At 40.7% G+C, this 14,181-nt stretch overlaps 1 protein-coding gene across 6 annotated transcripts in view; it reads left to right on the top strand.

Annotated features, from left to right (window-relative positions):
- The window catches only part of EHBP1 (EH domain binding protein 1), a 358,354-nt gene that overhangs the window by 185,083 nt on the left and 159,090 nt on the right, over window positions 1-14,181 (top strand). For all 6 annotated transcript variants that reach the window (XM_063443756.1, XM_063443760.1, XM_063443758.1 and 3 more), the window contains one exon: window positions 7,405-8,283. In XM_063443756.1, coding sequence (XP_063299826.1) covers window positions 7,405-8,283 — 879 coding nt within the window. The remainder of the gene's footprint in view (window positions 1-7,404; window positions 8,284-14,181) is intronic.

Here is a 14,181-nt window from a genome sequence, read left to right on the forward strand (position 1 = left end):
CAATTACCCAGCAAGCAGATGAGAGAAGCTTGATCAGCAAAGATAAAGTCAAAGGCAGATTAGTATAGTGTATCTTTTAATCACTTTCCCTTATCAGAGCACCTATACCTTTACTGCTGCAGGTTTTATAGTCGGCTTTGTTACAACGGTTTTAAAAACACAAGGCAGATATTTCAATTTCCATATCTTATGTGTTAGTCATTTATGCTAAGGTGAGAAATCATGGGCAATAAATCCCAGCATTCTTAGTCAGTGGACTAGCGATTCTAACACGTTGATGTTTTGTTTTGTTTTTTTAATGTTAAGTTCCTGGATTATTTTATTATTTTCAAGTAAAATACTTACTAGGTGCTTGTAGATACTGTTTTAAACATTTAGCAGTCATCATGAGAACCAGTGGAATGTTAATGCTGATTACTCAGTTTTACGAAATCATTTCTGTTTATATGTAATCTTCAGGTTTTTTTTTGCAAGGTATAAGCTGACACAGTGCTTTATGATAAAAGTAAAGAAATTGTTTAAAATTCACATAAATACCTATGCAGAACAAAATGTTCTTTCATGAAGGCAAGAAAATTCCTGCTTTCAACCTTGAGAATAATAGATGTTCGTAAGAGAGCTAAATTAGCCGCCGGCTAATTGTCCAAAAATGTTCTCTTTATGGTGAAACATAGTTAGCCAAGTCTATGGTTTTGTACCAAGTCTTTAAATGTAGATTCAGTGAGTGTAACGCAAAACTGGCATACTGTCTGTCAAATAAGTACATTTTCCACATCACAGATGGCAAAAGTAAGGACAAGCACTCAAAAATAGGTGCGTAACACAGAGACACTTTCATCAAAATCACAGTGTCATCTTTTACTAAGGACCATTTTAGGGGCCAAAATGTTACAACTCTGTGATTTGGATGAACGTGTCTCCAATTTCTCAGTGCTTGGTCTATTTTTTTGTCAATGTTAATCAGTTTAGGCTTCTTCATAAATTTCATTTGCTGCATAAAACACACAAAACATTTGTGCAGACCACTCTTCACTAACGTGCATAACATAATGGCTGTCCTCTCTCTGCCTGTTGAAATTAAGGTTTTGTTTTGCCATTGTCCTCTTTTATAGGGTCTCCTTGCTTTAGAAGAGGGGTAGGCAACCTTTTGCACTCCAGATGACGTGGACTACTATTATTCCCCTATAATGTTCTTACAGCGATAATGCTGGCAAAGCTTCAGGGCAAATGTAGCCCATAACATAATTTAAAAAAAAAAAAATTTTTTATTTAAAGCATTTTTATTGATGCAATTGTACAGTTTGACATAGTTTACAAATTGACTGTCAGAGCCACTTGAGTGTTATTCAACATGGTAAATCACATTCCTTGTCTATGTATCGGCAGTTTAAGCAACCCTATCTGAACTCGTGCCAAATCGCGCATTACTCTAGCCTACTATTGTGGATACCTCCGCAAAAGAAAAAGAAGAGCTAAAACTACCTAGAATCGTGGCTTAATCTCGTGAACCATAACCTTACTTAACTATTTTCTTTTTGCCTTTTAACTAGACTCTCCGCTTCATCTGCTGTCCCTGTGTGTGTACTTGTTCGCCATCCTCCTTCCCTCCTATCAAATTGGTTCCCCCCGGGTTTCCCCCCAAGGTCTCCCTCCAGTGCTCGTGTATTTATAGATATTACAGCTTGGTTACTCCCTTTTCCGGTGTGGGTATTGATTGAGAGTAGTGTGGGCTATTATAGCTCATGACCCTCAGTTGGTCATGCTGTTCTCATTTCTCCCTGTTTAAGGTGAAGCCGAGGTCACCCCTCCCCTCCCCTCCCCCGACCGTTCCCCCCCCCCCCACCCCCTGTCTCCCCCCTGGTGCCCATAACATCTTGAGTGACAAAGATCGCCTCATAGGAATAATAGGCATAATATTCCTAATATCATTTATTTTTCCAGTAGTCACAGTTAGTTTTGCACCAATCCATTAAGGCTCATTGTTAAGCTATAGTGTCCTGTAGGATTCCGTAAAGAAACTGACTTGTTTAACACCAACTGATTGTTAGTGATCGCTTCAATCTCCTGGCAATCTCATCCCTTGATACAAGATGATAAACTCTGATCTGTCTGTGAATGTCAGTCAACGTTGTGGTCTTGAGAATGTCTGAAGGCAGTTATAAGAGTGAGGGTCTGATACAGTCATGTTGAGATAGTTTTTGTCTGACCTTATACACAAACATTTCAGACATTTAACCTTCGATGTTTGTCTTTTGTGTAATTAAGGCAATGAAAACAAACTGATTGTTTTACATTCCCTTCTATGAGCTGGCATATAAAAAAAAGTTACAGGTAAATATATGAAATGTATTTATGTGATCGGAATAGAGACGCAGAAAAAAGATTTTGAATAAATGTTATTAAATTAAGCATTTTTTTCTAGATTTTTCAGTCTTGTAACATGCATCTTAATTAGCTAAAAATTAATGTATATCCCCAAGGTATGTTTACGTGATGTACAGGAACCTTAGGGATACCTGTGAATGAAAGAAGTCATAACATTAATGCCAATGATGAGAACTACGAATGGCTAGACGACAAGTCAACTTTATTAATAGAATTTCAATGTATCCTATACACAGGAACATGAGTAACGAGATAGAAAGAGGAAATTAATTACATAAAAATTGTTAATAAAATTTGAAAATACAAAAATGAAAAAATGATGGATTGCATTTAAAATGGAATATACATTTATAAAAGAAAGGTATGTTCCTGGTTTTGAGAGACAGAAATTATATAATAGATGGGGTTTTTTAAATTGGGAGTGGGGGAGTGATAAACCCCCCCCCCCCCCCCAAAAAAAAAAATCTGTGGGATGGCTGAGACAGCCAAAGATGACTTAAAGTTACATCTATTGTAATTCAAGTAAGAACATATAGTGCAAAAATCAGGGCTGATTTGCTTTCTTTTTCCACGTTTCACTTTTTTTTTTGGTTTTTTTTTGTTTTTTTTTTGTTTTGTCGCTGGACAATAGATTAATTGTCCATAGACTTACATTAAGAGATCTTGCTTAAAATGATGGGCCTCTCCCTTCAACTTACACTGTAATTGCACATAATTGGCTTAAATTGCATTTTCCCAAATGTATGTTAAACAAACGTCAACATTATTTGCCAAACATTCATTCATACAAATGCTTGCATAGTGAACAGAGCCAATTTCATTGTGTTATAATGAATACATCATTTCCCCGCCCCGATACATTACTCCACAATTGCTGTGATTATAAACTGGGCAGATAGATACAATTTAAGCACCAAATCCAAATATATGTGCCTTTCTAAGAAGGCTAGTGTATTTAAAAAGTCTGTAAAGGCAGTTTAAGCAACCTTAGCAGGGATGGCCAGCTAGTTACACTGTTTGAATGCCTCTACTAACTCTTACACATTGAAGAATCACTGTAAGTTTACGATCTCAAGCTTGATGAACCCAACGCGACCCACCACGATAGACATATATAGTCAGCTTGTCTTATAAATTATGTAAAAGTGTGCTTTTCTTTGAATGCCATGCAAATGTTAATTTTCAAATTGCCTGTAACTGCTGTTGAGGCATTGCAAGCATGCTCCTGTTATCTCATGCACAGCAAAAATAAAGCATTTAAAAAAAAAAAAAAAAGTCTGTAAAGGACAACTGTCATCAATTTTTAGAAATGATTTCCAAGAGAAGATCACCTCTGTGTGTATTATTTTGTATACATTTAAAGAGACACCATAGTCACCTGAACAACTTCAGCTTAATGAGGTTGTTCAGGTGAGAACTATAGCTCCCTGCAGCCTTTTTCATGTAAACACTGTATTTTATGAGAAAATACAGTGTTTACATTGAAAGCTAGGAACACCTCCAGTTGCAGTCACTCAGAGTGAACCAGAGGGACTTCGGAGTTGATGGAGGCATAATATGCCTCCATCCACTCAGATCTGCTGTCAGCAGAGCACAGGGCAGCACTGTGCACAGCATCCTGTGATTCAGTATCTCCTCCCTCTGAATGCAGACACTGAACTTTCCTCATAGAGATTCATTGATTCAATTCATCTCTATGAGGAGATACTGATTGGCCAGGGCTGTGTTTGAATCATGCTGGCTCTGCCCCTGATCTGCCTCTTTGTCAGTCTCAGCCAATCCTATGGGGAAGCACTGTGATTGGATCAGGCTACCACATGTCAACAGACAAGCAGACAGCTTGTTTTTCTGAGTCTAACAGCATGCAGATTTACAGCTTCTGGCTTGAATACAGTAAGATTTTTACTATATTTATGGAGGCATGAGGGGCCCAGGGGGGCTAGATGGTGGTGTTAAAACTATAGGGTCAGGAATACATGTTTGTGTTCCTGACCCTTTAGTGATCCTTTAACTAATAACCTGCATCAGTCTGTCCTTATATTGTTGAACAGAGAGAGGATAGGGGGCACTCCCGAGACCTACTTTTGTATGAAAGGTGCTGCCGCTGTGAACAAAACTTCATGAATGAGAGAATAAATAGTGCGCCGCAACTATTTATGTTCTTATATTGTCTTTTACCCAATTGTACAGCGCTGCCGGATTATATGTGGGCGCTTGATAAATGCCAGTAATAAATCAAATGAAATCTTTTAGTGGACCATGACTTCCTTTTGCTTTGAAGATAAGTAGTACTTCTGACCAAAGTGGTCTAAAGATGGCTGCCCCCATGGACCAAGCATAAACCAGGAGAAAAACTAAAAAGGATGTTAATTATATGTTCTCATTACATAAAAATCAGGAATTAACCGAATCATTGTATTTGTTAGAGTAATAGGGACAGGTTTTTTTTTTTTTTTTTTTAGACTTTGTTACAAAGAATCTCACTTGTTACTCTTGTAACAGATTAACCAAAAGCCTGGTAGCTATATGAAAAATGGCTGCAGAGTAAGATAGAGCTGACCCTGAAGTCAAATGAGGGACTAAATGGGCGACAAAAGTGGGCATTAACCCAGAGCTATAAACAATAAAGAAAAATTCCCAAACGTTAGGATTCCTGGAAGGGAGAGCGAAGGTCCAGCTTCCAACAAGCACTAACAGAGGGTGTGCCCATACATAGGGATAAATAACTCAAGTCCCATGGTTGAAATTATATAAAATAAAATAAAAAATCTTTATTAGAAAAATGTTAAAACAAACCAATAGAATATAACCCAAATAAGTGAAAATAACGTGTTACACACACTGGGTCTAAATCTTAGATGAGGTCTATATTGTAAACCTCAGGTATAGTGAATACTTGATACAAAAAGACCATACATCTGCCTGGGAGCGTGAATATGGCAACATAAAAGTACTTGTAAAGGAAAAAGACTTGCATATATTGTAATTATAAAAATAAAAATATAAATAAATCAATAAAGCAAAGTCCCCTCCTTATAAACTAAGACTAGAAACAGTAACAGGTTACCCAGATATAAAGAGAGGTAAAAAATTGTGTAAATTGCCTTCCTATTTAAGATTATTCTGTAGGTAAATGTCAATGGGGTAGATGAAGATATGAGATACAGGTATCTTAAATAAGCAGCTATAAGAATCCCCCACTGTGAGTCCAGGCTGCCAAATGTCTTCACTTATACAAAGTATAAAACAGCAAATCCTGTATATAGATACAGAGGAAAGTAAGAAAATGACTCACTGCCCTCCTAAATTAATAACAGTATCCGAGTGTTAAATAGATCAAAATAAAGATACTTGATTTCTTTTTGTATCAAGTATTCACTATACCTGAGGTTTACAATATATATACCTCATCTAAGATTTAGACCCAGTGTGTGTAGCACTTTTTTGCACTTATTTGGGTTATATTCTATTGGTTCCTTTTAACATTTTTCTAATAAAGATTTTTTATTTTATTTTATATAATTTCAACCATGGGACTTGAGTTATTTATCCCTATGTATGGGCACACCCTCTGTTAGTGTTTGTTGGAAGCTGGACCTTCGCTCTCCCTTCCAGGAATCCTAACGTTTGGGAATTTTTCTTTATTGTTTAACCAAAAGCCTTCCTTGTGCCAGTAGGCACAGCAGAAGGAAAAAAGCCTAAGGAGGCAGCAATAACTGTAATGTTGTATAGTCTACAGTATATACTTGTGTATAAGTCGATCTCATGTATAAGTCGAGTGCAGTTTTGTGACCAACAATTGTGAAATATGCTATGCCTCGTGGATAAGTCGAGGGTAAAACTTGGAGCTATGAAATTCTGTGATTTTTATAATTATATACACACACACTTTGCATTACACACACACTCATACAAACAATCTGCATTATACACACACTCATACAAGCACACACTCTGCATTATACACACACACACACTCATACAAACACACACTCTGCATTATATACGCACACGCTGTGCGTATATAATGCAGTGTGTGTGTGTGTGTGTGTGTATATAATGCAGTGTGTGTGTTTGTATGAGTGTGTGTATATAATGTAGAGTGTGTGTTTGTATGACTGTGTGTGTAGGTCTATAGTGAAATAGAAATGTTTCCATCATTTGTGTCCCAGAAGCTCCTGCACAGCAAGGCTTGGTTCAGTGGAGCTAATAGGAGGATTCGACCAGCGCCCAGAGAATCCCAAGTTAGCTCTCAAACACTTTTAGGCAGTTTGATTGCTTACCCTAGGAGAGTACATAGCACTCCTGGCACCATAGCCACTGCTGAATGTGGTGGTTATGGTATCTGGAGTGTAACAGATAGTTTAAAGGACAGGGTGAAAGGGAAAAAAATATATATATATATATATTTTTTAATTTTTTTATTTTTTTATTATTATTATTTAATTATATTTTCGTCCCCCCTCCCTGCTTGTTAGCTGACCAGGGAGGGGGGCTCTCATTCCCTGGTGGTCCAGTGGATGGGCTGAGTTGGAGGGGGGCTTCCAGAGAGCTCTTACTTACCTTCACAGCAGCTCCTGTCAGCTCCCTTCTCTCACCTCCGGTCCGGTCAGCTCCTCTGTCAGCTCCCACTGTAAGTCTTGCGGCTCTCGCGAGACTTACAGTGGGAGCTGACAGAGGAGCTGACCGGACCGGAGGTGAGAGAAGGGAGCTTGACAGGAGCTGCAGGAAAGGTAAGTAAGAGCTCTCTGCCAGCCCCCAGCAGGACTGCCGGGCTTGTAATGAGCCCGGCGGTCCTGGTCTGTATTATGGCAATGTAAGTTGCCATAATACAGACATTAACTCGAGTATAAGTCGAGTTGGGGTTTTTCAGCACAAAAAATGTGCTGAAAAACTCGACTTATACTCGAGTATATACGGTATAACAATATACACAGCTTTCTGTTTGTATTTGATTTTAAAAATCTTTCAAATGTTATTTTTATGTAAAAATTCTAATATTGTGTTTATTTTCTCAAGGCTTACGATGGATTTGCCAGCATCGGTATATCCAGATTATTGGAGCCATCGGACATGGTTTTGCTAGCTATCCCGGACAAGCTGACCGTTATGACCTACCTGTATCAAATCAGAGCGCATTTTAGTGGACAAGAGCTTAATGTGGTTCAGATTGAAGAGAACAGCAGTAAAAGCACCTATAAGGTGGGAAATTATGAGACCGACACAAATAGCTCCATTGATCAGGAGAAGTTTTACGCAGAAGTCAGTGATCTTAATCAGGAGTCTGAATCAGAACTTCAGGAGTCACAAACAACTGTGCCTGATTTTGGTCCTAGTGAGAACTCTGTTTCAGTGACTGATAATAGGCTTGCAGACCATGAAGACCAGAAGTTCTCAGTAGTTGAAACACCCAGCACTGAACAGGAAAACATTTCCTCTAGGACTAAAGGTCAGTTAGAGTTGCAAAGCTCTAGTAGGACAATTGAATCCGAAGAACCAAGGAGATTGGAAGTTAAAGAGGTCGTTCACACAAAAACACAGCCGCAGGTAGCTAAAAGAAAGTTACTGAAAGCTGATGTTGGGGATCTTAGTGACTTGACTCTCATCCCAGAGCCTGAGAAAGAAGTCACTTCTAAAACAACATTTGGGGACAATTATTTACCTCCTTTGCCAGAGAAACCAAAGCTAGTATCTCCACTGGAATGCAGTCTGGTTAGCGGAACTCAAGAACATATATCAAGTAGAATCCCTTCCGCTGTTAGTTTTGGAGAAGCACTTGACAAGAGTAGAGACCTTCTGTACAGAACCCCTTCTATACCACAAACTGGGATTAGTGCGATTCTGGATGCTGCAAAGTCTTCATCTAATAACGTTGATCAAGCCTCAAAGACAACTGAGGTAAGGACAATCAACCAGTACTTCCTCCTAAATACTGTTTAATTGAAAGTTTGCTTTGTTTTAGAACATAGTGCTTTTGCCTGCATTCCAAAAGACCAGAGATCATCTTTTAACTTCTCAATAAAGTGGTCTGGGTGCAGTGATCCTGCCATATTAACATTTCAGTGTAAAACACCGCCATTTTGTAGAACCCGCAATGTTTACATTGAAGGCTAAAGTACACCTTTAGAGGCTGTCTTCCTGACGATCAGTAGATCAGATTAGGGAACAGCACAGACAAAAAATGTTTTTTACATTCTACAAGGTTACTTATCACCTATCTTAGCAAACAAATATGGTATTCACTATATGGTCATATTGTGTTGAGCCCACCACCACGTCACAGTCCCCCAATATCATTGAGTCCTACACTAATTTTAATATGGGAGATTCACATGCTAACTGCAATGTTTACTGCTTAAACTGCTTCCAGAGACTCTCCTCACTTTATGCTTTCCTGTGGTCACTTCCAAAGGGGCCCGTGCAGTGGATGCATGGGGTGCTCAGCCACTAGAACAGAGTCAGACTCTGTTCTAGATTTGATTGCTGCTCATCGTTGCGTCTGGCTGCACATGCATATCGAAGCAAGTTAGTGCTTCTATATGAGAAGTATTGCATTGTAAGAGACTGTGGAAAGGTCTTCTGAGGCAGGGCAGGTGGCTGCAGGGGAGGTTTCTTGTCTTTGGAAAAGAGGTGAGCAATCTTTGTTTAACTTAATTTTCTTTTATATTTTAACCAGTGATCACAATGATAGAGAGAACCTATAGCATTGTAACACTGTTATTTTTCGAACTATAGGTTCTCTTTAAATCATAGATGGTAAAGATACATTATTGAAAGTAGTTAAATGAATCCATCATTTAAGTAGGTTTAAGTTATTTGTAAATCTGCCTTATAGAGCATACTGCTTATTTTGAGACTTATTTCATCATTTTTGCATGTTTGGAGAATACATAACAGTAACGCATGCATAACGGGAAAATAATTTCATGAAGGTGTTTCGAGGGCACAGAATAAAAACCAGAAGATTGAATTCTAGTGTCAGTTTCCCACAATCGTGGGCAATTGGACACGTATGTCTCAGGGCCGTCTATAATATGATTAGGACCCTGGGCAATGCATTTTCTTGGGCCCCCTGGGCCCTGCCCCTCCTATCCCTCCCCCCCAATTACGCCCAATGCGCAATCACACTGACAGACGTACTGGCACATACAGACACAGACAGACATTAAAAAATTCACAGATACACACTGACACACAAATATATACTGACAGACATACTGACACACACACACACACATACATACACACACAGACACATACACTGGCAGACATACTGACACATATACTGACACACACAGACACATACACTGACAGACGTATTGACACACACACAGGCATACTGACACACACACACACAGGCATACTGACACACACACAGGCATACTGACATACACATAGACAGACGTACTTGCACATACACACAGACAGACATTAAAACATTCACAGATACATACTGACACACACATACACTGACACACAAATATATACTGGCAGACATACTGACACACAGACATACATACATACACACACAGGCACATACACTGACAGATATACTGACACACACACAGACATACATACACACAAACAGACATACATACACACACAGACACATACACTGACAGATGTATTGACACACACACAGACAGACAGACACACACACACAGACACATACACTGACAGATATACTGACACACACACAGACACATACACTGACAGAAGTATTGACACACACACACAGGCATACTGACATACACATAGACAGACATACTGACACACACAGGCCTACTGACATACACACACACATACATACATACGCAGACAGACATACTGACACACACAGACATACTTACACACAAGCATACATTTAGCCACCCTCCAGGTTCTTACCTTTTCCTGGAGGGTGGTTTCCCTGGGGTCCAGTGGCAGGCTGAGGCAGATGGGAGTTCTCCTCTGGAACTCCCCTACGTGCCATTCTCCTCCCGCGCGGCTGTGCTCTCCGTCGGGAGGAAGTGACGTCACTTCCTCCCAGCCGGTACAGGAAGGGGCCCGGTCGCGCTGTTTAAGCGTCACAGCGCCAGACCGGGCCCCTGCTCACACATGCTCTCCGGGTGGCCCTTAGTGCATGAGCCACCCGGGGAGCCTCCTCAGCGTGCGGGCCGGTGCGGCTCTGTGCAGCCGCACCGCTGGGCCCACGGGGCAGCTGCTCTGGGCTCCCCAGGAGCAACTGGGCCCGGGGCAGCTGCCCCGTTTGCCCCGCGTTAAAGACGGCCCTGATAATAGCCACAAAGCAACACAGCATCTTCAGGATGTTACTGGATTGACCGCACCCCACCCTCTCTCCTGGCGCTCAGGAGTTTATGAGCACCAGACATAATTTCTCATTTTATCTGTCAACATGGCAGTGTATCATATATTCTTAGTCTTTCCAAGGACCTTACTATCATACACTACTAATAGCATTACTAATATTCACACCATGGCCGACTAAAACTTAATACGGCATAACTAACAAACAGCCCGGCACATACAGGTGCCCTGTTGGAGGCATACGATTCAATGCTTGCGTTTAACAAGGCTATGGCCATTCAGACTCTCCTACCCCACAACAGCTTACACAAATAATCATATAAAAACAAAAACCCTTGACCCAACCACTTATCCCTGACGTTGTTTTGTAGGGAATGATGCCTTGATTACCCATCTTGTCTCTATTCTATCATGTACATATTGGCTCATTGCATGTGAGTGCAAGATATAAAGAATTTTAAAAAAATAATAATAAAACATTGGTACTCTTCCCAGAAGTCTTTACCTAATAAAATAACTCAAAAAACAAGTCGTATCATTCTCCAGGACACGATAAACACCAGGGGAATGGCTAGGGGCATCTCGCATTGACTCATAATGCCACAAGGAAAATACTAAATGAGAATTTCGAGAAAGGAAATAATATATGAAGAAACACTCTATGTTGGTACCAATTCCAAGTTTGCCAGAGACCACCTTACTCGAGTTGGAAGTATGGATTGTGGACAGATGAAATGAAAGTATAAATATTTGACATAAATAAGAAATGTTGTAATTGTTTGGCACTACCAACACATGACATTCCATAAAAAAATAACTCCTCTTAAAGGAACATGTATTCCTGACCCTATAGTATTGGGTTCTCCCCAAACATATTAAAATCTTACATTTATTCCAGTTTGTTGGTGCTGGCTCTGGCTCTGCCTCTGATCTACCTCCTTGTCAGGGTCTACATCCATAAAATTAGAGTTAACAGAAGGTCTCTCCCACAAAACAATAATCTTAAATGTGAGCTCTATGTCCCAGTAGAACAGATACAATATGTGTGACACTGTTTGTATTCAGCAATTATCTAACAAACAGGCATTTTACTTCTTTACATCAATTAATGCTTCCCTGATCTAATAAGATGTAGCTCATATCACCTTTATACAGCACTTCTGCTGTCCTAGCTAATTACACCTATCTTTCCATTTGTGGGAAGCAATTATACATACGAAGAATAATGTCATTGTACCTCTATCCTTTTTGTTTTGTCCTTGTTTAAAGGGACATGCATCAGGTTGAGACTACTGCCTCATTCAAAAGCTTTAGCTGTTTTTTCAAATGTACCGTATTTATTTATTTTTGTGGGTATACGAAAAAAAACACTGTACATCATGTGCATAAAGGAACAAGTATGAGATACAGATAAAACAGCCAGTGTTTAGCTTATATAACAGCACAGGTACTATTTCCACCCATTTTATTTTAGTAAGTTCAGGCTAATCCCCCTCGTGTCTAATCAAAGATTGTGCAAGTAATTGCCTTGGAGGGTGCGAGTAATATGCGTTGTGTGCCCTACTGAGAGATGGTGGGGTTGTATGCTGTACGTAGGTTAATGCACGGGTGGTTGGGAGAATGTGGACATAATGGCCTTTAGTTACCCAGGGCCTTGTGCAGTAATCTTGTAGAGGGTCAGGAGCTCCAGGTAAGTAGCTGAACGTGTGGCAAGGAACTTAATACTAGGGGGTTGGAAGTTAGCACGTTCAGGGTAGGGAGGGGGGGAATATTGCTTAGACGGTGTAGTTGGCTGTCCTCTTATGGAGCCAGATTATAGAATCTATCTTATAAACATAAAACTATGAAATCAGTTATATGAAACCCAAAACTGGGTACTGTGGTTAGAACAGTGTGAGACAATATAAAGTGATACAGTGAGATGCAGCTGCCAATCTCAGGTCAAAGAGTCTGCCGCCCTTGGCACTGTTCCCCTGGGCACAAAGGGATTTATAGACATTAAAACATTCACAGATACATGACACACACATACACTGACACACAAATATATAGTGGCAGACATACTGACACACACACAGACATACATACATACACACACAGGCACATACACTGACAGATATACTGACACACACACACAGACATACATACACACACACAGACATACATACACACACAGACACATACACTGACAGATGTATTGACACACACACACAGACACAGACATACACACACAGACACATACACTGACAGATATACTGACACACAGACACATAAAGACATACATACACACACAGACACATACACTGACAGATATACTGACACACACACAGACACATACACTGACAGAAGTATTGACACACACACACAGGCATACTGACATACACATAGACAGACATACTGACACACACAGGCCTACTGACATACACACACACATACATACATAGACAGACAGACATACTGACACACACAGACATACTTACACACAAGCATACATTTAGCCACCCTCCAGGTTCTTACCTTTTCCTGGAGGGTGGTTTCCCTGGGGTCCAGTGGCAGGCTGAGGCAGATGGGAGTTCTCCTCTGGAACTCCCCTACGTGCCATTCTCCTCCCGCGCGGCTGTGCTCTCCGTCGGGAGGAAGTGACGTCACTTCCTCCCAGCCGGTACAGGAAGGGGCCCGGTCGCGCTGTTTAAGCGTCACAGCGCCAGACCGGGCCCCTGCTCACACATGCTCTCCGGGTGGCCTTTAGTGCATGAGCCACCCGGGGAGCCTCCTCAGCGTGCGGGCCGGTGCGGCTCTGTGCAGCCGCACCGCCGGGTCCAAGGGGGGCTGCGCAAATTGCGGGGCCCACGGGGCAGCTGCTCTGGGCCCCCCAGGAGCAACTGGGCCCGGGGCAGCTGCCCCGTTTGCCCCGCGTTAAAGACGGCCCTGGTATGTCTTGGTGCAGCCCTACAACTGGGCATCTGCTATTTGGGGAGCGGCGTCTGGCTGCCAAATCAAACCATTATTTGACACATACTGTAGTGGTTATGGTGCTTGGAGTGTTTATTTAGAAAAGATAGGTCAAATCTAGCAGACCATTTCCCTTTAATGTATTAAAAGCCGATTGCTAACATTTAATAATTAGTTTGGAAATAAGGTTAATTAAATTCCATAAATCATAATGTGTCGCGTATGTTTTTTTTTTTTTTTTTTGAGCATTCAGTTAGGTGAGATCAGAGTTGTTTTAAATTTTACATACTTATTTATCATTTAAAGGAACACTCTGAACAGCATAACAACTGCATTAAAATGACGTTATGGTGCCAGCAGGTCTCTGGCGCTGACTCACCTTAAGGTGTTTTACCCCAAAGTCTGTGTCCTGCGCAAAACCGCTCTGCCCTTCCGAAGTCTATAAAAAGGAAGGCTCTTGCAGAGTTGGTAGCGGCGCCCCTCATTGGCTAATAGTTGTCGGCTGACGCTCTCAGCCAGCCAGTAAGTGGCAATTCA

The sequence above is a fragment of the Pelobates fuscus genome, chromosome 2 (assembly GCF_036172605.1).
Source record: "Pelobates fuscus isolate aPelFus1 chromosome 2, aPelFus1.pri, whole genome shotgun sequence".
Lineage (NCBI taxonomy): Eukaryota > Metazoa > Chordata > Amphibia > Anura > Pelobatidae > Pelobates > Pelobates fuscus.